The sequence below is a fragment of the Vidua chalybeata genome, chromosome Z, assembly GCF_026979565.1.
Source record: "Vidua chalybeata isolate OUT-0048 chromosome Z, bVidCha1 merged haplotype, whole genome shotgun sequence".
Lineage (NCBI taxonomy): Eukaryota > Metazoa > Chordata > Aves > Passeriformes > Viduidae > Vidua > Vidua chalybeata.
The window spans coordinates 71,370,864-71,392,449 of NC_071570.1; the positions used below are offsets into that span (position 1 = coordinate 71,370,864).

Sequence of the window (21,586 nt, forward strand, 5' to 3'; positions counted from 1 at the left end):
TGGTTTTGTTCTTTCTTCACTTCCAGTAGTGTTGTTGTCAGTCTTGGTTTATGGCCATACCATTCCACCGGGGTTTTAGGGAGCAGTCTGATCTTGGCAGGGCCTCTTGTGGGGACTGGCTTATTGGTTGTATCATTAAATTGACTACTTTACTTTAGACTTTCAGTCCTGATGGTCGTTGGCTGATAACTTCATCAATGGACTGTTCCATTAAGACTTGGGACCTTCCCTCTGGCTGGTGAGTCAATTTAAAAACATACAGCAGAAGAAATAATCCCCTTTCTGATAAATGGCAGAAAGCTTTCTGGCTTGATTATCTGTCACCAGATGTGACAGTCAAAATTGCACATGATATAAAAACTCTGCCCACTATTTTAATTGTGTCCAGTGCTAGAAATGCATGTCTTTTTCTGGGTCTACAGAATAACACTGTAGTTATCCTGAAGATCTGTTGATGGCACCTGGAGTTTCCATGAATGAGTGAATGAGTGTGAATTTGTTGTCTGGAAGCAGCACTGTAATCTAAAGGGCAAGAGATTGCTTAAGGTGAATTGCACTGTGACATGCTGAAGTTTTCATAGGTTCAAAGAGTGTTTGGAGTTGGAAGCAAAGATCTAGTCCAACCGTCTTGATGTGGAAAGGAACCTTTCTCACTAGATCACGTTACTTAGAGCCCCAGCTTTGCCTTGAACTCCTCCAGGGCTGGCCCATGCACTACTTGTATATGCAACCTGTTCCAGTGCCTCAGCCACCCTCATCATAAGAAAATTCTGCCTTATATCTGATCTAAACCCCTGGCCTTTCAGCTCAAAGATGCTGCCTCTTGTTCTGTCACCACAAGCTCTGTTAAAAAGTCTCTCTGAGTCTTTCTTGTAAGCTGTCTTTAAGTATTGAAAGGCCACAAGGTTGTTTCCCCCAGAGCCTTCTGTTCTCCAGGGTGGAGAACACCACAGCTCTCTGATTTTCCTCATAGGAAATGTGTTCCAGGCCTTGAGTCATTTTCCTGGAGCTGCTCTAACTTCATGTGTCTTGTGCTGGGGGCCCAAGAGTTGGATGCAGTACTCCAGTTGGTTTTGTAAAGAGAAGCCTGTTTTCACTTACTTTCATTTTAACAACACAGCACAACTTTGCATCAGTTACATTTTTCATTTGTTTGTACTTGCAACTGCCAAAAATACTCTTGTGATCCACGTTGAGTAGTCTTCTCCCAGCATACAGTTTGGCTGAGAAGTCGGCAAGTACGCACAAGAAGTTCAGGAGCCCAGGAAAAAAAAAGGCTGAGAAGTAACTTTGCGTCCTGCCAATGCATTCTTTCAGCAGCACATCAGATTTTTTTTTTTTTTTTTTTTTTTTTTTTTAATTTAAGGTAGTGCTGTGCAGTATGCAGCTCTGGTGGTTGTGACTGGAACTGAAAGGTTTCATTTTGGTTGATTATTTTTGTTGACATGGTTTGGTAAATAATTTTGTATGCTGTAAAAGTTCTCATTTTACTACCAGATGTGCATTGCACCTTAACAAACAATTGGCCTGTTCTTGTGTGATGAGAGCCACTAGTCTAAAACAGGACAGGATGGATATTAAGTGTCTTCTTTCCCGTATAGATGGGAAGGAAATTAGCACTCTGGTCTTCATCTTTTTTAACACTCTTTGCCTTGCAAAGTAATATGCCTACAAAAAATTGCAGCATTAACTAATATCAGTTTCTTATGTTTTTCATTTCTTCAATAACATAATACTTTACAATAAGAATCTATTTATGTTTTTAAAAGCAGTCTGACAGTAGCTCTCTTTTACATGTAAAAAAAAATTAAATCTTTTCTCTCCTGAAAATTTGGGTCAAGCTGAAATTTAGGCAGGTAAATTACAAACCCTGGTTTTAAATGTAATTAGATTAAATTATTCTTCCAGTATGTAAAGGCAAGGTTTTCCCATAACTATAGACAGAGGAGTGTGTTGAAAACGAGGAACAGCTTTTAATAAAAGGCTTGATGCTTGCTTTACCTCGGTGGCTGATAAATAGAGAAAACATCTCATGAACTGTGTGTTCCAAAGCCTCAGCTTTGATATTGTTCCTATAAAAAGATGGAGAGCATGTTTCTAGAATCCAGCATTACAAAAATTACCAACTGACTTTAGTAAATGGTCTAGCATCTATTAACTGGACACCTGTTTTTACTTGGGAGTGGTGCTTAACTGTCCTGTGTAATGCAATGCAGGTCTTCCTAGTGTGTGTTTTTAACATAGGGCTTTTTTAAAACTGGGGAAAAAATATGACTTTGTTTAAAGAAAGTTACAAGCAGGAGCCCAGGCATTATGCATATATTTCTTTCTGCTGTGCAGCTTGCATAGAGAAATTGAGGAATCAGGGGTATGAGCTGACAGTTCATGGATGAGGCACTTGAGAAAAAACAGCATAAGAGACCTGTTAAATGTAAGCTCAACATTATATTTTCCATTGTCACAGTTTTGCAGTTAGGCAGGAAGCATAAAGATAGATGCCTTCAGCTCCAAGGCAGGATTCATTTAGCTTTTTAAGTAAAAAACACAAGTGTGTCTTATTTCCTGTAGTAGATTGATCCCTCCTTCCCTCAAACCTGTAATTTTGATAATGATTTAAGTTCAGTAAGTAGAAAAACTTAATTTCTTCTGTCTTGTTAAATTTGTTTTGGAGCTCTTTGTGATTGATTTATTGAACAGAATTTTTCAGTTACAGATAAGGATTGTCCTTAAATCCATAAAAAGATGGATTTGAAACTAAGAGAAAGTATTTAGGATAAATTTTTCTCGCCATTGTACACTGTGTACAAAATGTATCTGATATATGTTTGGGATTTATGGGTTTAGTGTTTATATATTTTATATTGAAAGTGATGAATGATTTTTCTCTTACCTGAAATTTACAGCCTCTGTCTAAGAACATGCATAGGGAATAAAACACTCCAGGGGAAAAAGGCTTTTATTTTTGACATGCGCTCTCAAACTATCACAGGAGTGCTCAGTAGCTAAGAAAATGCACGTCCACAAGATTTTATGTTTTAAACTTCTGTGTTGCATCAATATTTTTTCTATGGTTAGTGAACAGAACAGGGCTGTAGAGCTGTAAACAAGAACAAAGTATTCACACTCTTCATTTGTTCTTTTTGTTTCTCTTGGTGAACTAGTTGTCAAATTAAACTTTATCTTAAAATTTGAAGTAACTGAAATTTGTATTTCAGCAAGAGACAAGCAATGCTGTCAACCTGAGCTTGAGTGGAAGTCTGCTGGAGACTGCATCATGCAGAACTTAAATGCCTCGTTGTTCAAATAGTTGCATAATAACATGTTACTATAATGTTATTATAGTTGTATTTTAACTTTGTTTTTACATGGTATTTTTTCAATTTTCTGCAATCATGAAAAAAATTATCAAAGAATGGTTTATCAGGCTGAAGATATGGTAACGCCAAAACTGTTGCAGATAATCAAACTTCACATTGGGGCCCAAGAGTTGGATGCAGTACTCCAGTTGGTTTTGTAAAGAGAAGCCTGTTTTCACTTACTTTCATTTTTACTTTAGTTCATATTTTTTAGTTCATATTTTTTTCACATTTTTTAGTTCATATTTTTTTAGTTCATATTTTACTTTAGAAACATTATGTGCTAGTATTAACCAGGTGTACATGAAGTATGCTGAGAGCAGTAATTGTCAGTTTGAGCAGTTAGGGCTAAATGGAAATACAGAATTTTTGGCCAGTAAAAGGTTTGTGTTAGGCACAAGGAGTTGAATGCTTCATCACATATTCTCCAGGGTGCATATGTCTAAGGAGGTGCCAGCTTTATTTGATTTTAGAGCATTTTGTAGAGACAAGGGGTTTGTTGCACAGTGCTGTTCACTTGCTTCGTTTATATAATATATTTGGATTTTTTTACTACCCTGGTTTGTGTCCATACTTCTAGTGGCCTGTTTGCATTCAGCTGTAATTCAGATGTGTGCAGACAAACAAGCTTTTCTTGCTGATAATTTCTGGTTTTTTTTTCTCCATAGTCTCATAGATTGTTTTTTGGTAGACTCTGCAGCTGTGAGCCTTACTATGTCCCCTACAGGAGATTTTCTGGCTTCAGCACACGTGGATGATCTTGGAATTTATTTGTGGTGAGTATGTAATCTGTTTCTACTCAGAATTTAGGATGGGACAGAGTTCTTTTAATGACCTTTATTGAAAATTGATCCTGTGAAGTATCATTTTGTGTTCTCTGGTTCTAATTAGGACAGGTGTTCTGTATTGCTCTTATTCCTAAGTCATGAAATTTCCACAGTTAAATTACTTATTCAGATTGTTTAAATTATCTCTTTTCTAAATGTTGCTTACTCTTAAGAATTCCTGTTATGCCATTTGTAAAGTTTTTCCTAGACTCCATTTCCCCCACTGCTTTGAAATGTCTTTGTTCAAATCGTGCTTCTTTCTGTCCTGCTGTACTGTTGTCTGAGACTTCTGAGCAGCATATGAAAGTTGTGTTTATTTCTCTTTATTAGTGATAAATGAGCACAGAAGTAAAATGTGATTTCATTCAGTTTCCTGATACAGCTTTAAAGCAAATGACTGTTCAGGTCCGGTACTGAAGTAACACACCGTTAAAATGGCTTGGGTCTTCTTTCCATTTAATTGGCAGATGATTTATTCCAGGTTATATATGTTGACCATAGATTTGTCTGAGGAGTGTTCAGTTGTTAGGCCTTCCTGTGGTTAAGTAAAAGTTCTTCCTTGTGAATAACAGCAGATGTTTTTACTGAGCCCTAGTTTATATTGACTGAAGAAGCAATTTGCCAGAATTATTTTTGTGCGTGTTTCAAACCTGAAGAAAATTTGCTAAGAGTATTACCCTAAAATCTTGTGAAAGCAGGATGAATCATTTATATTTGCATAATATGTTGTGCATAATGTGTTCAGCCTGGAGAAGGTTCTCGGGAGACCTTAGAGCCCCTTCCAGTGCCTAAGGGAGCTCCAGGAGAGCTGGGGAGGGGCTTTGGACAAAGGCCTGGAGTGACAGGAAAGGGGGAATGGCTTTAAACTTAAGAAGATAGATTTAGATTACACATTGGAAAGAAATGCTTGATATTGAGGGTTGTGGAGCACAGATAAATATTCTTTTTGACCATCAGGACCAGGGCAATTATTGCCCCTCTCCTGGGCACTGGTGAAGTCACACTTCAAATTCTGTGTTTAGTTCTGGGCCCCTCACTTCAAGAAGAACATTGAGGTCCTGCAGCCTATTATTATTATGTTCTTGTCGATAATGTTTGAACATAACATTTGTATTTCAGATGTTCAGGTGAGTCTATTGCCACACTTCATTTCCTGCTTATCTGGTAGATGAGGAGAGCTAATCCTGAATACAGCCTGGTGAATTGCCATGCTGCTGTAGTATTAGACTGTGGTGTAAATTATATCTGAAGTACTTGTTCCCATTCATCTGGAGATGGCTTTTAAAATGCCTGTATTATTTTTTCAGGTCAAACCGTTCTTTGTATTCACTTGTGTCCTTACGGCCCCTTCCTGCAGATTATGAACCATCTTTGGTGACACTCCCCAGCACCTGCCCCATGCAAGGTAATCCTCAGATGAAAGTGTATTTTATTTTTCCCTTGCAGTTTGTTCCCCTGCCTGTATTCCACAGGTTCATTGTGATTTTCTTGCTGGCAAGAGAATCAGGTTCAGATGACCTGGCATGTGCCTGTGCCCAGTGAAAGAAAGGCCTAAGTAGAATTTTTTGCTAAATTAATAGAAGTGATTTTGCATCAGAAGTCCTCTAGATGGAGATCCTGTCTGCCCAAGTTTGGAGTGCCTACGTTTGCATCTCCATTTGGAGGAGAAGCACACCTAGCTGTTGGCCACTAGAACATGCCTCATGGTGATGGCTGCTCTAGCAAGCACATACTTGCTCTACATACCTAAATTAGGGAGATGGGAATTCATCCCAGAACTTTGAATGCTTTTGTCCTGATTCCAGCTGAAAGCTTTAATTCACTTTGTGTCTTCAGCAAATGTAAAGTTTCTGTTTAGATGCTAAGGGCTCTTAATGAGTTACATTCCTTTGTTGTTTCAGGCTTGTCTATTAGATTCATTGTTTTAGCCAAGTAATATTTTACCAAAAGAAAGGAAAGTAGAGATGTTTGGTTAAGACCACACAGGAAATAATCTAGTAACTGATATAACTTTTCTTGTGGGATGTTGTGTGCTTTAATGTTGAGATTTTCTTCATTTTTGTGTGCCACTTCAGTCATACCTATAAAGGGGTTGTAATGAGGTAGTGAATATGGTGCAAGGATCTAAATGCAAGGATTTCACAGCTTTGTAATGTAGAACTACAATTACTGTGTATATATCTATTCAGAAAGGGTGATGGATTACTGTCAAAATTTTGTTTTCTTTAATAAATTTGCTTTTATATAACTTCAGTCAAAGTGGACAAATCTTATCAGTTATTAAAATCTGTTTATTAAATTCTACATCTTAGCTATAATATTTTAAAATTATTTAATGTTTCATAAGGCTAATACAGATTGTTTCTGTAGCTTTTTAGCTCAGTGTTGTGTTAGCACCTGTGTCTATAACTGTTATGCATTTGTTATTCAAAAACTGCAAAAAAATAAAAGTGTTTGGCTTGTTTTTTAAAAAATTAATGTGGAGTATGAATGTTCATAAAATATATCTGTTTCTACAAGATGTGGATGTGTCAGGAGATGAAGAGCCATGTGATGAAATGATAGAATATGTCTCACCTGAGCAATTGGGAGAGCAGCTGGTGACCCTTTCTTTATTACCGGAATCAAGGTGGAAAAATCTCCTCAACCTTGATATTATCAAGGTACTGAAACAGTGCAAAAAATAGCATACATCCATATATTTGCCCTATTTCTACAAAATACATTACCTATTCATGAAACTTGATCCTGCTTTTCCGATATTTTTCAAGACACTGCATTAGAAGTCTATGTGGTGCTTTTCCCAGTCCCTGGGATTTGGGAGAGGGGCTTGTTTTTCTGCTGAATAGTAACTTCCTAATTAGTGATAAAAGATTTTACTTGTATATTTACTTTTCAGTTAGTCTTTAGAGTTTTCACAGTATTTTAAAAACTAAACTCTTGAAAAAACAAAATATTCCCACATGCTCTTACTATGATGATAATGATTTTAACTCAAATATCTAATTAACAGAAAAAAAATAAACCAAGAGAGCCACCGAAAGTTCCAAAGTCAGCACCTTTCTTCATCCCAACACTTCCTGGTCTTATACCCCGATACATTCCACCAGAGGAAGAAAATGATACCCAGGTAAAAACAAGAATCAATGTAATTGTGTTTATATAGTGTATTATAAAAGAAATCTCAAATGCTTTTTCATGTTGGGTTAAATCACTTTAGACGTTAAAGAACCAGTTTCAACTCACTGTATTATTGCTTTATTTCTCAAAGTCTTATTCTCTCAGTAGAAAAATAATGTAATTGAGTTGTAAAAATGTGCTTGTACATTCATGGACACACTGCTATGCTTTTGTGGTCTAGTCAAAGGTGGTAAACCTTGGGATACTGGCACAGAAATCTGTTTTCTACATTCATCTTGAAGAAGCCCTGAGCACCAACGAATGTAAGTTAATGAAATATGTGATTTCTAATGTCAGAATTGTAACAGATGTGAGAAAAAAAATATGCATAGTACAGTATAAAAGGCAAAGAAAATTACTTAATGCACAGATAGCCAGATCAAAGATCCATTGGTACTGCAGCTTGTCTGCAGCATGGAACCCAATTCTGGCTAAAACCCTTATGGAGAAAGAAAATTGGGTTCCTAAGATCATTAAGCTTTTTTGAAAACTGTGATGATATCACTCAGAAAAGGTGCTATGCATTATTTCTAGGGAAAGAAAGAAAAGAAGGAAGGGATTGATTTGGTAAGGAATAGTCTGGTGATTCACTGAAACATGAAAAGCATAATGTCCCTAGCAAGTTCTCCTTTCAAGGGCTACTTCACCAGGCAGTCAGTGAACTTACAGTGTTAATTCATTGCCCTATAATTTAAAGTTTAGGAAGAAATAAATGATACAAAAATAAGGTGATTTCTTTGAACATTCAGTTTATTTTGAAATTTAATCACTTAACCTGTGGAATGCACCAGCTGTTTTTCATGTTTGTCTTGTGATGCTACAGAATCAATGAAACTCAGATTTTTTGAAATGATTGCTAATATAGCTGACTGAAATGTAAATGGACAGTATCTTGTCCACAAAGCAGTTCTGTTGGTAATTCTACCCCTGCTTAAACTCTCTTGAAATAACCAGCTTACTCAAGGGCACTTAAAATGTTTTGTGTGCAGAACTTTATTATCTGTCACAAGCAAGGTGTGTTCTTATGCCTTACTTTTATTATTTCGATTGACAGTGTTCTGTTGAAGTGCCTCAGAGCCACTCAGAAGAGGTGAATGTTAAAAACCTTGTGGAGCTGGCTCCACCAGGGAGCAAGTGCACTCTGATGTACTTGGGCATGTGGACCTGCCTCAGGCCACCTCTGCTGTCAGGCAGGTGTGCCCCAGGGTCTGTGCCACAGCCACGATCCAGGGAGCCTCATGATCCTGGCTGGGCAAGCTGCTGGTGGGGAGCATGGCTCTTTGCCATGGCTCTTTGCTGGCTAGATTACAGCCATCTCTTCTAAACGTGGCTGAACCGTGCAAGTAAAAAGAATCCTGCTGGAAACCATCCTGGTTTACTATTGGGGTGGAAACAGGGCTTCACACCTCAGGTCACGACTGTGGAATACAAATTAGCTGCAACCTTTTCCATGTTGTATGTGTATCAACTTCACAACATGTTCCATTCTTTGTTTAATGTCATTAAAAAAGATATTTAATGCATCTGTTTATTACTGTTAAAATCAGTTATATTTAAAACTAGCTAGTGATTTTTTTAAGAATTAAATATTGACTTATACCACCTGCGGAATATTAACCAATGCTTAATACCATTAGTTACCATGAAGTTGGTCTTCTTAGCAACTTCTTAGCAGAAGAAATATTAATCACATACATTTTAAAAATATTATAACTATCAGTTGCATTTTGCAACCAAACATATTTTTTCTGCTTCATTTTTAAAGTAAATAGATGGAGTCCTCATAGATGATCAGGTAGGATGGTAGAAGTCCTGAGAAGGAACAATTATGAAGAGGAAGAAAGTGTGTAAATGGCATTAATTTCTACTGTGAAAAAGATTTTCCCCTAGCACCCTCCAGGCATTCACTTAACAAAAGTAATAATTCTGCTAGACGCACCAGAAGATTTTTAGTTTTGCTTAATGTCAACTAGAGTAAAGATGCCTAGTAAAAGTAGTTCTCTCCATCTTTCAGAGTATATTCACAGTTAACGGCTCAAAATCTCAAGTACGTACATTCTTTTTCCCAAGAGATATGAAATGACAGTGTTATGTGGTTAATTAGCAATTTTGTTTAACTAAGAAGACAGAAGAGGGGAAAAATTGAAAAAAATACAAAGATGTTACTTGCATTTTTCAATTACAAATAAAGTGCATCTGTACTTTTAGTAGGTGGTGGGACAGTAAATTAAAGACAGGGAGACATTTTGTTGAAAACAAAAAAGCAAGGAAATGGTAAAAACTTGAAATTCATAATCACTGCTTAAGAATTTTAGAATAAGCCTGGCTTGTGAAGGATCTGTTAGATTCTGTTTTGCAGATGTTACTGATAATATGTCCCCCAATATTCTAACACAGATAAAGCTCCACTTGACTTACTGAAAAGCTTGGGACCATCTAATATTGAGGTAGAACTACGGAGTTTGGCCCCTGAAGGTGGAGGCTCATTGGAGGTGATGCTGAGCTTTCTGAGAATGATTGGGATGATGCTGAACAAGAAGTACAACTTCGAACTCTCTCAGGCATACCTGGCACTATTTTTAAAGGTAAAAATTTTCTTATAAAATTTATATTAGTCCTATTTAAAATAGCAGTTATGCAACAAAAAGGTATAAATTGTCTACTCGAATTATCTGAAGTGATTTTGGTTGAGAATGGTTTTAAAATGTCTAACTGAATGTATTGGATCATTTGACAACTCATTTGGTAACCATCAAAAAAAACTTGCAAAACGAAATATGTTGTGAAGAGACGCCTACCAGACAGGTTTTGTTTTCGTATTCCTTACTTAGAATTGGCTTGCTTTTTTTTTGTAACATTCCTAACTTCTTAGTGGTTGTTAATTGTTAAACTAGGTATGCTATTTCTTAAATAAGCAAGAATTTAATACACAATGGTTGGAAAATAAATTAGACACTTTGTTGGATTTATCACAAGACTTGCAAGCCTGACCTACTTTCCATGTCAGTGGGCTGCTTTTCTTCTGTTGCCTGTTGAGTATCACAGAGCTAATGAAATGATTCCAGGGTGTGTGTAAGTTAAAATTACTCTACTAAGTTACTCTTAGAGACAAAGTGGTTCTGCAGAAGATTTAAACCCTTCAGATGTACAAGTGCTTAAGTTACTCTGATTTATAAATTAATGTGAAAGCAATTAATAACAGTTTACTTGGAAAACATTATTAGAAACATTCAAACACATGTAATACCAGGGCATCCACAGCTTCTCTGGGTAACCTGTTGCAGTGCCTCACATTCACAGTAAAGAATTTTGTCTAGTATCCAGACTGAACCTACTATCTTTCAGACTAAAGCTCAATATCAAGATTCCTAGATTTAAACTGTAGCCTGGAAAATAAATATTCCATCCATTAAGTGGCAATAATTGCTGCAAGTTCAGAAGGTTTCTCTTTCTGTTTTAACAAGGTTGCTGTTTGTCACCTAAGGAGACCTTGTCCATCTCTATCACTATAGTGTGTGCTGGCATCATTCTTGATGTGTGCAACATGGATAATTAAAATAATTATTCTGATTGACCTTAGCACATCTGTCTAACCTTTCTAGCCTAAACAGGAACTTGTAATGCAGGTCAGAAAGTGAAGAAAGTTGCCCTCTAGGGGAGTGTGTGATGAGAATAGATTCAGCAGCCTTTCCAGAAGATGAACTAGTAAAAATACAGCATATTTAAGATGCTTTGCTGCCTTATCCCATCTAATACATGAAAAATGGCTTGTAAAGACTAGCAAAAGGGAGGCAGTATATAGAGAAAGTTACTTGAAGGAAAAGAGTCCTTTCCCTATTTGAGACATTTCCTGAAAGCAAACCATTGGAATTGAATGGGGGAAGCAGTCTTAATTTTTTAATCTTTATTTGTTTCACTTTTGTATTTGTTTTCATTTTCAGTTGCATCTTAAGATTCTCTCATCGGAGCCAAAACTCTTGGAAGAATTATCCAAATTGTCAATGCACCTTGAGGAAACTTGGATTCACTTGCGGGCTCTCTTCAATCAGAGTCTTTGTGTTTTAACATACATGAAAAGTGCTTTGCTGTAAAATACTTCAGGGTTTTGTCTGCATAAGATTACCCTCAGAGGAATAGTACAATTTATTACCAAAAATACTGGATTCTAAAATTCATACTGGGTCTTGGAATCATAGAATCATTAAGGTTGGAAAAGACCTCCAAATCCAGCATTCTGCTGGATACTACCCTGTCCACTAAGCCATATCACTAAGTGCCAGACTTCATTTTTTTGAATACTTCCAGGGATGGTGATTCCACCGTCCTGTTCCAGTACTTCTTCTGTTGCTGTATTTTATACATCTACATATGGCAGAGTATTTTAGAACATGCATAACTGCCTATTTTTGTTTACTTTAGTTGGAGAAAAAATTACTACATGCAGCAAAAGTATTTGTTGTGCTGGTCTGTGCTGTCAGTGGACAGACATTTGGATTCAAGGCCCTGAGCAACCTGGCCTTGTGGAAGGTGCCCCTACCCATGGCAGGGGGTTGAAAGTAGATGATCTTTAAAGTTCCTTCCAACCCAAGCTATTCAATGATTCTCTGATTCTATGGCTACATAAAATCGCAATGAAAAGATGACTTGTGGGAAAAAAAGAAGTGGGAACTTCCATGCAGGAGGCCAAAAACTGTATTGTTTTTAATAAAGTCATTGTTGATGCAAAAAAAACCCCAGAAAGTCTGAATTATTAACACATTGTAAACAATAGTTTAAAGCAAATTAATTTAAACATTGTGTTCCTCTGCAATTAGAGCACTTTTCCTATGATGGTTGTAAAAATCAGTTGTCTTCTCACTTTTGCAGACATCTGTTTCTGAAGGCAAAGATTTCCAGCTGTACTAATAATGATTGAACTTCAAAAAAACCTTAAAAACCCAAGTACCATACTAAACAAACAAGAATAGATTTTTGGGAGGCCCAATTTCATGTGAAAATTGCTTCTTTTCTTAAAGAAAAGGAGAAAAGATTAATGGAAAAAAGCTTTGTTTTGAGGAATTTTTAATTAAATCAGATGGGATTTTTTACAAATTGATATTTAAGTTTCAAAGCATAACATTTGGGCATTGTTTGGGACCTCATGAGTGAAATTATCTTGAACTTTGCTGTTTGAGAGTTCTTCCTCCCAGCACAAGAATCTCCTGAACAAGGCATTTGCTGTATTCACATGCTCAAGCTACATGCACAGACCAACAGAGTAAGTAATACAAATATATGCAGTTTCAATGAGTAAACTTGAAAGGTGATTCATTGCATTTGATAGAAGAGTGAAGCAATAGTGTGGGTCAGTTGTACTGTATAGTTGTTTTGTTTTTTTTTTAATGCCATCACATTGTAGAACTGCTTTTAGTCATGTGCACTGGAACAAATTATCTGCCAACATAGAATCATACAACAATAGAAGGGCTTGGTTTGAAAGGGACACTTCCAACCCCCTGCCATGGGCAGGAACACTTTTCACTAGACCAGGTTGCTCAGGGCCCCTTTCAGCCTGACTGGACACTTCCAGGGATGGGGCATCTACTGCTTCTCTAGGTCATGGTGTCTCACCATTGTTACAGGGAAGAATTTCCTGTTCATGTCCAATTTGAACCCAATGTCCTTGAGTCTAAAGCCATCATGTACACACGAGGTTTCTTACAAAGTTTGCTACTGAGATTTAAGAAAATCCTTTGTACCACAGAATTATTAGTTTCTGGTAATATGGTTCTTGGTAACCCATTGTTCCCAATTTATTGCATTGATCTGAAGTTGTCTAAAATACCTTAAATGTCAGTGTAACATATAATGAACCTCTCAGCTTGCAGGTGTTACCATAACTCCTTTAGATCTTAGAGAAGAATTTTCTGAATAAAGACAAAATGTTCAAAGGTTAATAAGGCAATATTTGCAGACCTGCCTCTGTGGAATAAGGAAGAATGGATAAAGAACTTCTCACGTTTGATCAGAGGAAGGGTCTGTCAAGCCCAATATTCTGTCTTCAGCTGGAGGAAGGAAGATTTGTAGTGTAGAAGCCTGGCTGTGTATAAAGTGATTGTTTCTCAAGCATATCACAGCACCTTTCAGCAGACAGCTTTAGATACTCTATGACCCAGCTGTAGCCCGACAGTTGTGTTTAATGTTCTGCGACAGACCTTTTGTTCTCTGGGAGTTCATCTAATCTCTTTTAGAACCCATTTATCCTTCACTACCAGCATCCTGTAGTAATGGGGCCTACAATTTAATTAACAGGAATAATGTATTTCTGTTTATATACTCCAGACTTTCTATCTTCTAATGTTGTATGCCTCTCCTTGAATGTGAGAAACATCAGTTGTTCTCTAGTCTTCATGCTTCACAGACTTTGCCTCAGAGCAGTGGTGAAAGGTTTTCTACTTACGAAGGACATACTTTATTTTGCTGGGTGCACATACCTGCTTTTTCACTGACATCCAAGAACCTTTTCTGGGCACAGATGTTTAAATCTGTTTGTACAAGATTTGTCTAAAAAACCTGTAAGGATTGTAGAGCAGGGTTTTTTTTCCCCCTTCCATTTTCATGGTCTGCTTGATGTAGTCATAAGAAAAAAACTCTGCCAAACACGCTGTATTCTTCTTGAAACAGAAACATCAGGGTAATTTTTGTGAACAATGTATGTATAACACAGCTGACATGATGTTTGCAGTCCTGTATGACCTCATCAAATGTGTTTAATGTAGTTTCTTATATCATATATATATGTGTTTGAAGTCCACATGTAGCACTTCAAAAACTTCCTTCAGAATATAGTATTCAGATGTGAGTGATATCTTGCCTTCTTTATTCTTGTCTTTTTCTCAACATTTCTACTCATCACTGCTGTTTAGGGGTTTTTTACTATCATTAGAGCTGTAGAGTTTTCCATCAACAGTTCTGATTGCTTCATGTTCTTGGTCTTTTATTTGGCCTTTTTACCCCATATCAAAATGATGAGCAACTTGCTGTTAATAAAATCTTCTTCAGAAATAAAAAATAATTTCCTCCTTTCCTCCTGGACGAAAGTAGATTTTTCATCTGGTTCATTCTGTATTATTCCTTCACCCGAGATATCAAAGGACAGTATTTTGTGATATTAGTCAAAAATTGTTGATTACAAGTCGTAACACATGTGAAAGCTGAATTTGATAATTTCAGCTTTGTTGCCCATAGAACTCAGATAAGCATGGTGCTTTTGTAATGGCATATGCAATAGGATATGGAAAAAATGCTAGATGGATGAAGGGATATTCATGTTAACTCTAAGTTTTCTTCCAAGCAGGGCAGCTACTGGGGATTTAACCATTCTTACACAATGCCAAGCCCATCTTAACCTAGCTCTTGTAGCAGCTTGCTGTTAGAATTCTCTGTTATTGTGTGTGTCACAGCACTCCTTCCAGCTTCCTCTCAAGCTTGTGCCCACCTCCGTTCCTCTGTTTCCTTTTCCCCATGATTTTCTCAGCTCTTTTGGTTCCTGAGTGCAGCTGCTGCTCTTAGCAGCTCCTGCACATAGCAGTCCTGTCAAGTTAGGTTCTCTGTACTTCCACTATTTTCTTTTGACTGTTATTTTTTCCAGGCAGATTTGGTTCTCGTGGTTGTTTTGAACCTGGTAGTTGGACCTTGCTACCTGAATTTGCTACTGAGTGGATTCAGATGCTGCACAGTGAACTTTGCTCTTCTCTGAACTGTAAGAAGCCTTCAATCTTAGTAGTCTTTGCTTTCCTTTTTCATTCAAGTAAAAATAGAGATATTAGGCTTGCAAACATGAAGAGAGAGTAGAAGGATACCAGTGTTTACATTGGCTACATTGTTCAGTAGCCAACCTATACATCTGACTTGAAGCACTCCAACTTTTTATACATTTCAAATTTAACTCTTACTGCTTCAAGAAAAATGTAAGAAAGATCTCATATCTGTGCAAGTTGTCATACTGCAAGTGTTGTAGTCGTAGGGTAAGGACACTGGAAGATACTCATTTGCATTCTGTGAATTAGAAAAGGCAGGGTGTTTTTTGGCATATTTGAACTCTTTTAATGAGCTGTGTTGAAGGAGTTTAACATTGTTCAAGGATCACTATAATATAAGTAGTTTACTGTGTTGTCTGTTGGCATCAGCTGATGTTTCCTGAGCATCATACATTAATCTTCTCAGCATGTCTCAATTTGTATCTTAAGAACTATTTGTTTTATGAAAAATTATATTTTAATAAAAGTAGTTTACCTTTTTAGAGATGAGGAATCCAATCAGTGTCTTATTTGATGCCAGTGCAAGGACTGGCATCCTTTACTTTTTGATGTGTTTGCAATATGTGTTAGAGGGCAAAGAGAGCAAAATGCTGTCATTAAATGCCCTTAACCCCTGTGCTTTTCTTTTTGTGAAGCAGTGGTGAATTGAGGAAAGCAAAGTGAAAGATAAAATAACTAAGATTTTTCTACCCTGGTGGTTATATCTTCTACTCTATGATTCTCCCCATAAGGATTAAATGAGCTCTTTGATGCTTGTTGCACATCACAGAGCTTTGCTGTTTAGTAGCAGTCTCTGAAAAATTACTTTCCTCCACTGCTGTGTGCACTGCTGGTTTGTGAAACAGCTTATGTGGCTAAGTGGAATTACATACTACTTCCCTGACCTTCCAGTATGTTAAAAGATGTGCTGGCTCTATGACTGTTAGATTATGAGTGTTTTAATGGTCCTCACCCTGAAGGATCAGATCACCTTGGTGTTTTGCAGTTACCTGAAAACACCCATAGAATAAGTCAGAATAAGGTAGAATAAAATACTTGCAGAATGCTCACTCAGTCGCTGTTTTTGTAGAGACTATGGAAAAAGAAACTCACCTACTTAAGTCCAGATGATTCCTTCACCCTTTTTTTTTGTTAGCCTGTAGCCAAGCTGATAGTTGCCTTTCAGCTACACAGCTGAAGATCTATCACTTACTGTCTCTTAAGTTGCCCAGTATTGGTCTCAGAAGGAGACATGAATTTAGCAACTCATCTCATCCATTAGCACTCCAAACACTTTTTGAGGGTTGTTCAGATTCACATGCCTCAAAAGGATTTTGTGAGTATAGCTCACTGAAAAACATAGCCCTGACATTCTTTTTCTTACAACCAGTGATGTTCCTGCCACTCTGGAAATGTTCCATCTGTTTAGCATGGCTGGAACTGAAAAGTCACCAGCCTGTTGTAATGCAACATGTCCCTTCCTGTCCTGTAGAGCAAAGGTTAAAGCCCAGGTAAATGTGTTTTCAGAGTGTGTCAGATTACATATTTTGTTGAACATCAGGTTTGATCACACAGGGTTGTGCAGCTGGTTGTTCTTCACATTTATGGTTAACCTTCGTGTTTGCCCATTGCTTTGGGTTGATGAAAGGGTGAGGGATGACTGCCCAGTTCTCTTTGAAGAAATGCAATTCAACAGAATTAAGACAAATGTAAGCTATTTCAGCAGTGCTTACATCAGTGCTTAATTGAGATGGTTTATTCATGGTGCTAGAGTAAACAGCACCATCTGTGCAGAAATCCCTGCAGCTCCCATTGTGTTGGTGGGTGAGGATGACAACCCACTGATGCATATGGAAAGGGCAGAAATACTTGATACTTTTTTTTTTCCTTCAGTCTCCACAGGCAAAGCATGCTTCCATTTTCAGTGTGTACCAGCATCCTCTCTGAGGGAGTTGCCAGCAGTGGGGGAGAAATGGGTTTGAAACTTTAGAATGCAGAGCTTTGAAGCCACCTCATAACCAAGGGACTGCACAGGACTTGTGCACACATGCTGTCCAGTGTGACAGCATTGCCTACCACTGTCACAGCATTGGCGTCAAGGAGGTCCATGACTACTGGGTTAAGGCTGTTGTGCCCATTTTTAACAGAGGTGAAATGGAGGATGGGGGGGGCTGTTGGTTCATCAAACTTCCCTCATTCTCCAAAAGAATCATGGAGCACGTGCTGCATGTGCATTTGGAATCCATCTTTAGTCCATGAAGGGAAAGAGAGTCACGAGGGCAATTCATGCTTGCCCAAGATGTTCGCCTTCTAGGATGAAATGGCTGGTTGGGTGCACAAAGGAAGAACCATGAATTTAATGATCAAATTTAGTGCAATTACAGCAGTCTGTGATTACATTATCATAGTCTATTATGAAACACTGTAAATTGCTACTCTGAAAGTCAACAGGCATGCTTTCAGTTAATATTTTGCAAATTATGGTGCTTGTTCATGGCAGTCTATGTACCGTGTACCTTTTATACTGCGAGTTGACTTAAGCATCATATTGGTTCTGCAGCACCGAGGTGTGAATTACTTTTGCAGTTATCTGTTCTAATCAGCATTACAGAAATTAATTTCGTCACGTTCTAATTACGCCTAATGCATGATTATTTTGTTTAATATCCCATAGCAAAGAAGCTCAATAAATTAGAGGCAAAATGTTGAATAATGCTAATGGTATTCAAGGGATTTGCACTGAGGCGTAGAAGATTTAGACTACCAAATGAGTTGAAAGTATTTCAAGTGAATGGCTGATAAAAAATTATTCTAAAGTTGGTGTGTGCCACAACACACTTGGCTGCTTTATAAGTTCTTGCCTTTTATCCATGGAGGTTTCAATTTTGTGTATCACTACTGTATCATGTCTCCTGCTACTGCTATAGATCTTTCTTCTTTTTACAATAGCTTCTCCAGCCTGACTATTTCATAACCTTTTGGTAACACAATCTGTGTTTGAGCAAAGACTCTTCTTGGAGTACAAGACATTTACTCTGGGAATGGTGAGAGATCCAAGAAACACTGTTAAAAGAGACTGCAAAACCACATAGCCAACTGAGAAAGAGACACAAAGTGCAGTTTTCTTAGTGTGAAGGTGGTACTTAGAAATGTATTTGTGGAACAAGGCTCTGCTGCTTAGGCTTGGAGACAGCAAATTGTACAAGAAGCAGACTGTGATGTATCCTCAGGAGCTGAATTCTTACTGCAATTAAATCTCATTTCTCAGTCAGGAAAATGCATGAAGTGATTTAAAGAACCTGTGCAATCAGAAGTAGGAAAGGTTGTCTGTTCTAAGGAAGAGAATGGTCCCCTGTACAGTGGTACTTGACCCAGGAGAGAATGTCCTCTCTAGAGATGCTGTCCCCATTGCAGCATCTCTCCCAAAAATTAACGAAAAATAACCTGAATATCACAGGAGTTACAACAACAACAACAAAAGACTGATTGGAGGAGAAAAACACAGAGCATCACTTTACACAAGAGGACTTGCAGGTAATGAAGTAATACCAGTGTTCCTGCAGGGAAGCAAGGGTCTGATTGCTGAAAGCCTGTAATGAATAAAGACAAACATTCACATTTCTCCTCTTCCCTGCTTAGCTGTGGGAACGCTGAGGCTGTGCTGTAGAAGCTCTCTTTGCCCTTACAGTGAATTGACTGCAAGATCTTACCTTTATGCCTCAGATTAGTCCTAAAACCCTTCTGCTTAGACAGGGTCACAGGGTCCAAAAGTGCCCCAGCTGGGTGATAAACATTGAGGATATCACATGCAAGTTGCAATCCTGGCCTTCTTTGCAGAACCAAACAGAATGATTTCCTCATAAGTAGAAGGCCCAAACCTGGAATTCTGCCTTTCTGAAAACTGATTTGGTTTTCTATATAAATTGGTATTCAAGTCTGTCTATTGTGATTGACAGTGTTGAGATCTTAAAGGGCAAGAGAAAGAAATGTAGTGGAAAAATACAAAGACATTGCCAAAGTAATAACTTGATAAAACTACGTGAAACATGTACAGATTTTTTCTCAAAAGAATCCAATTAGTGAGATATACTGAATGTTTTTAGGGATTGTCAAGACCTGAACAGATTTGTCTTTCTAAACAGAAGGTTAAGGTACAAATTATTTTTTCGTGAAAATAATTGTTTATGTGAGCTTGGGCAATTTTTAGACCTAATTTATAACTATTTAATAATCTACTTTGTAAAGAAAGAAAGAACTGAAATTGTCAAAATTAAGGAAAAAAAATCAGTGAAACATTAGGAGAGAAATAATGACATAAATTTTAATCCTAAGTGATAATGATACTGAAAACATTATGTGCTAATGAAGGTTTACCATGTTATATTCTCTGCTTCATGCATATGAGAATGTTTTTTAACTGAGCCTAGTACCTGGTGTTCAAAGAATAACTCTTGATTATATCATACATATGTAAATGGACTGTTTTAACATAACTGAGGAGGTGCTGTTCTTCATTGAATGCCTTTTCCTTTCATGCTCTAAGGAAAGACTTTGAATATATTGTACATTTTTTTCAAGCAGAACCATAGCACAGCTTAGATACTCATTCCTCAGCTTATTTATCATTTTGATATGTTGGAGAAGGAAATCCTGGGGCCACAGATCATTACAGATGTTACCATTAATCTCAACATAACCCGCCCTTATGACCCCAGCTCCACTTAAGTCTCTGGACTAAGAAAGACAGAGCTCTGGGATTAGCAGGAGTTGGCCCTGTGAGTTGTTACTTAACTTCAACATAGACCATCAACCTTGATAGGCCTGGACAGCCTAACAGAGACATAATTTACTGACTGAGGCATGAGATGCAGATGTTCCAATAATAAGATGAATTTAAACCCATTTTAATTGATCTATCAAGTGCTGTGGGCTTGTGCCCAGGAGTGGAGTGTCAGTGTTAAGCTGAAAGCTGAGGCTGGAGAAGGAACCAAACCCAAACCATGATGGTAGAATATTCTTATCATTTCAATGTGTTCCATCAGTAAAAGAATGGTTACAGCAGCCTCTTTATAGTTCAGCTTTATTCCCTGCTCCAGATTTGTTTGTTACTCTGATTTAAATACTTTTAAAAATACTGGTTACAGTTCTAAAAGAGATGCTGTGGTCTAGGTAACTATAAACTGGTTTAGCTGTCTGCTTTTTTAATAACTGTCAGTTCTAAGTGAACAGTCAATTAAAATGACAGATTGATTAGAGATATCTACAGTGAATCTCTAGTCAGTGACAAGAAACAGGCTTCTATGCTACAAGACAGCCTGCTGTAATAACAGGAAAGCTATTTTTTATAATAGACCATAATTTAATTTTCTACTGTCTTTCCACAATAAAATAGTATGTTGTTTTGAAAAGAGCTTGGGGTAAAAGCTTTAAATGAGACTTTTGTAAAACTTACAAAGACAAGATTGCTAAATAAGTTCCTGAATTTTACTTACTCATGATTGAGAACTACATTCAGAAAAGCTAAGTAACTGTTTTTATGTGCATTGGAGAACATTAAACTATACAATTCACTTCTTTAATTAGAAAAGAACAACTGGCAGTTTCAAATTATGCTCTAGCTTCTGTTGTTCTGTTGTAATTAGTCTACATTGCCATAGACTTCACCTCCCACAAATACTACCCTCACTAGATATTGGAAACATATATTTGGAAAAGCAACAGACAAATGAAAACCATTTAAAATTATTTTAAATCAAATAAAATAAGAAGTTTCATGATTAAGAAATTTACGTAATTTTCCTCATTTTCCAATCAGTCAAAAGATGTTCACAAGATTTCCTCCTAACTATGACTATTATCCCCCCAAAACCAGAAAAGCAGTTTACTAGCATTAATTGATTAAGTTTCCAACTATGTCAATCCTCTCTCAGTTTATGTGCAATTGTTCTTGCAGTATTCACTCCACTGCTTCCATATATCATCTACAGAAATTTGAAGAGCTGAATCAAATACTGTGGACACACCTGGTCAATTCAGCGTTTTCTTGTCTATGTTCCACAGTTCTAAACAAGACTCTTTCTTAACATTGTTTAGTTATGCTTTTCTCCTTTGCCTAAAAGGGAGCGTGCGTTACTAAAATGACAGGTTTGTTACTCAGATTACACTAAGATAAAGGAAAAATCTTACTTGTTCCATTGATCTTTTTAATTTCCACTCTGGGATTCAAATTGTAACAATTATCTTTTGTTACAGACTACTTCTATTCCTATTAGAGATTGACTTGAAAGGTAGGTGCTAGCTTTTCCATTGTTAGCAACCACTTTCTGAGGAGCTAATTCACAGTCGAAGCAGCACCCATTAATTTTATGATGTCGGTAATAATTTCCACTTCCTCAATGGGAAGTTCAAAGACTTGAACTTGGAAAAAAGTGCTTGACTTGGATAA

General features: G+C 37.2%; 1 protein-coding gene across 1 annotated transcript in view; it reads left to right on the plus strand.

The window, feature by feature from the left end:
* Positions 1 to 12,094, plus strand: part of WDR36 (WD repeat domain 36) — a 29,093-nt gene extending 16,999 nt beyond the window's left edge. The window contains exons 16-23 of the mRNA XM_053932770.1: positions 159 to 238; positions 4,025 to 4,132; positions 5,491 to 5,588; positions 6,704 to 6,846; positions 7,197 to 7,313; positions 7,545 to 7,626; positions 9,761 to 9,948; positions 11,305 to 12,094. Coding sequence (XP_053788745.1) covers positions 159 to 238; positions 4,025 to 4,132; positions 5,491 to 5,588; positions 6,704 to 6,846; positions 7,197 to 7,313; positions 7,545 to 7,626; positions 9,761 to 9,948; positions 11,305 to 11,454 — 966 coding nt within the window. The 3' untranslated portion in view covers positions 11,455 to 12,094. The remainder of the gene's footprint in view (positions 1 to 158; positions 239 to 4,024; positions 4,133 to 5,490; positions 5,589 to 6,703; positions 6,847 to 7,196; positions 7,314 to 7,544; positions 7,627 to 9,760; positions 9,949 to 11,304) is intronic.
* Positions 12,095 to 21,586: the final 9,492 nt, after the last annotated feature.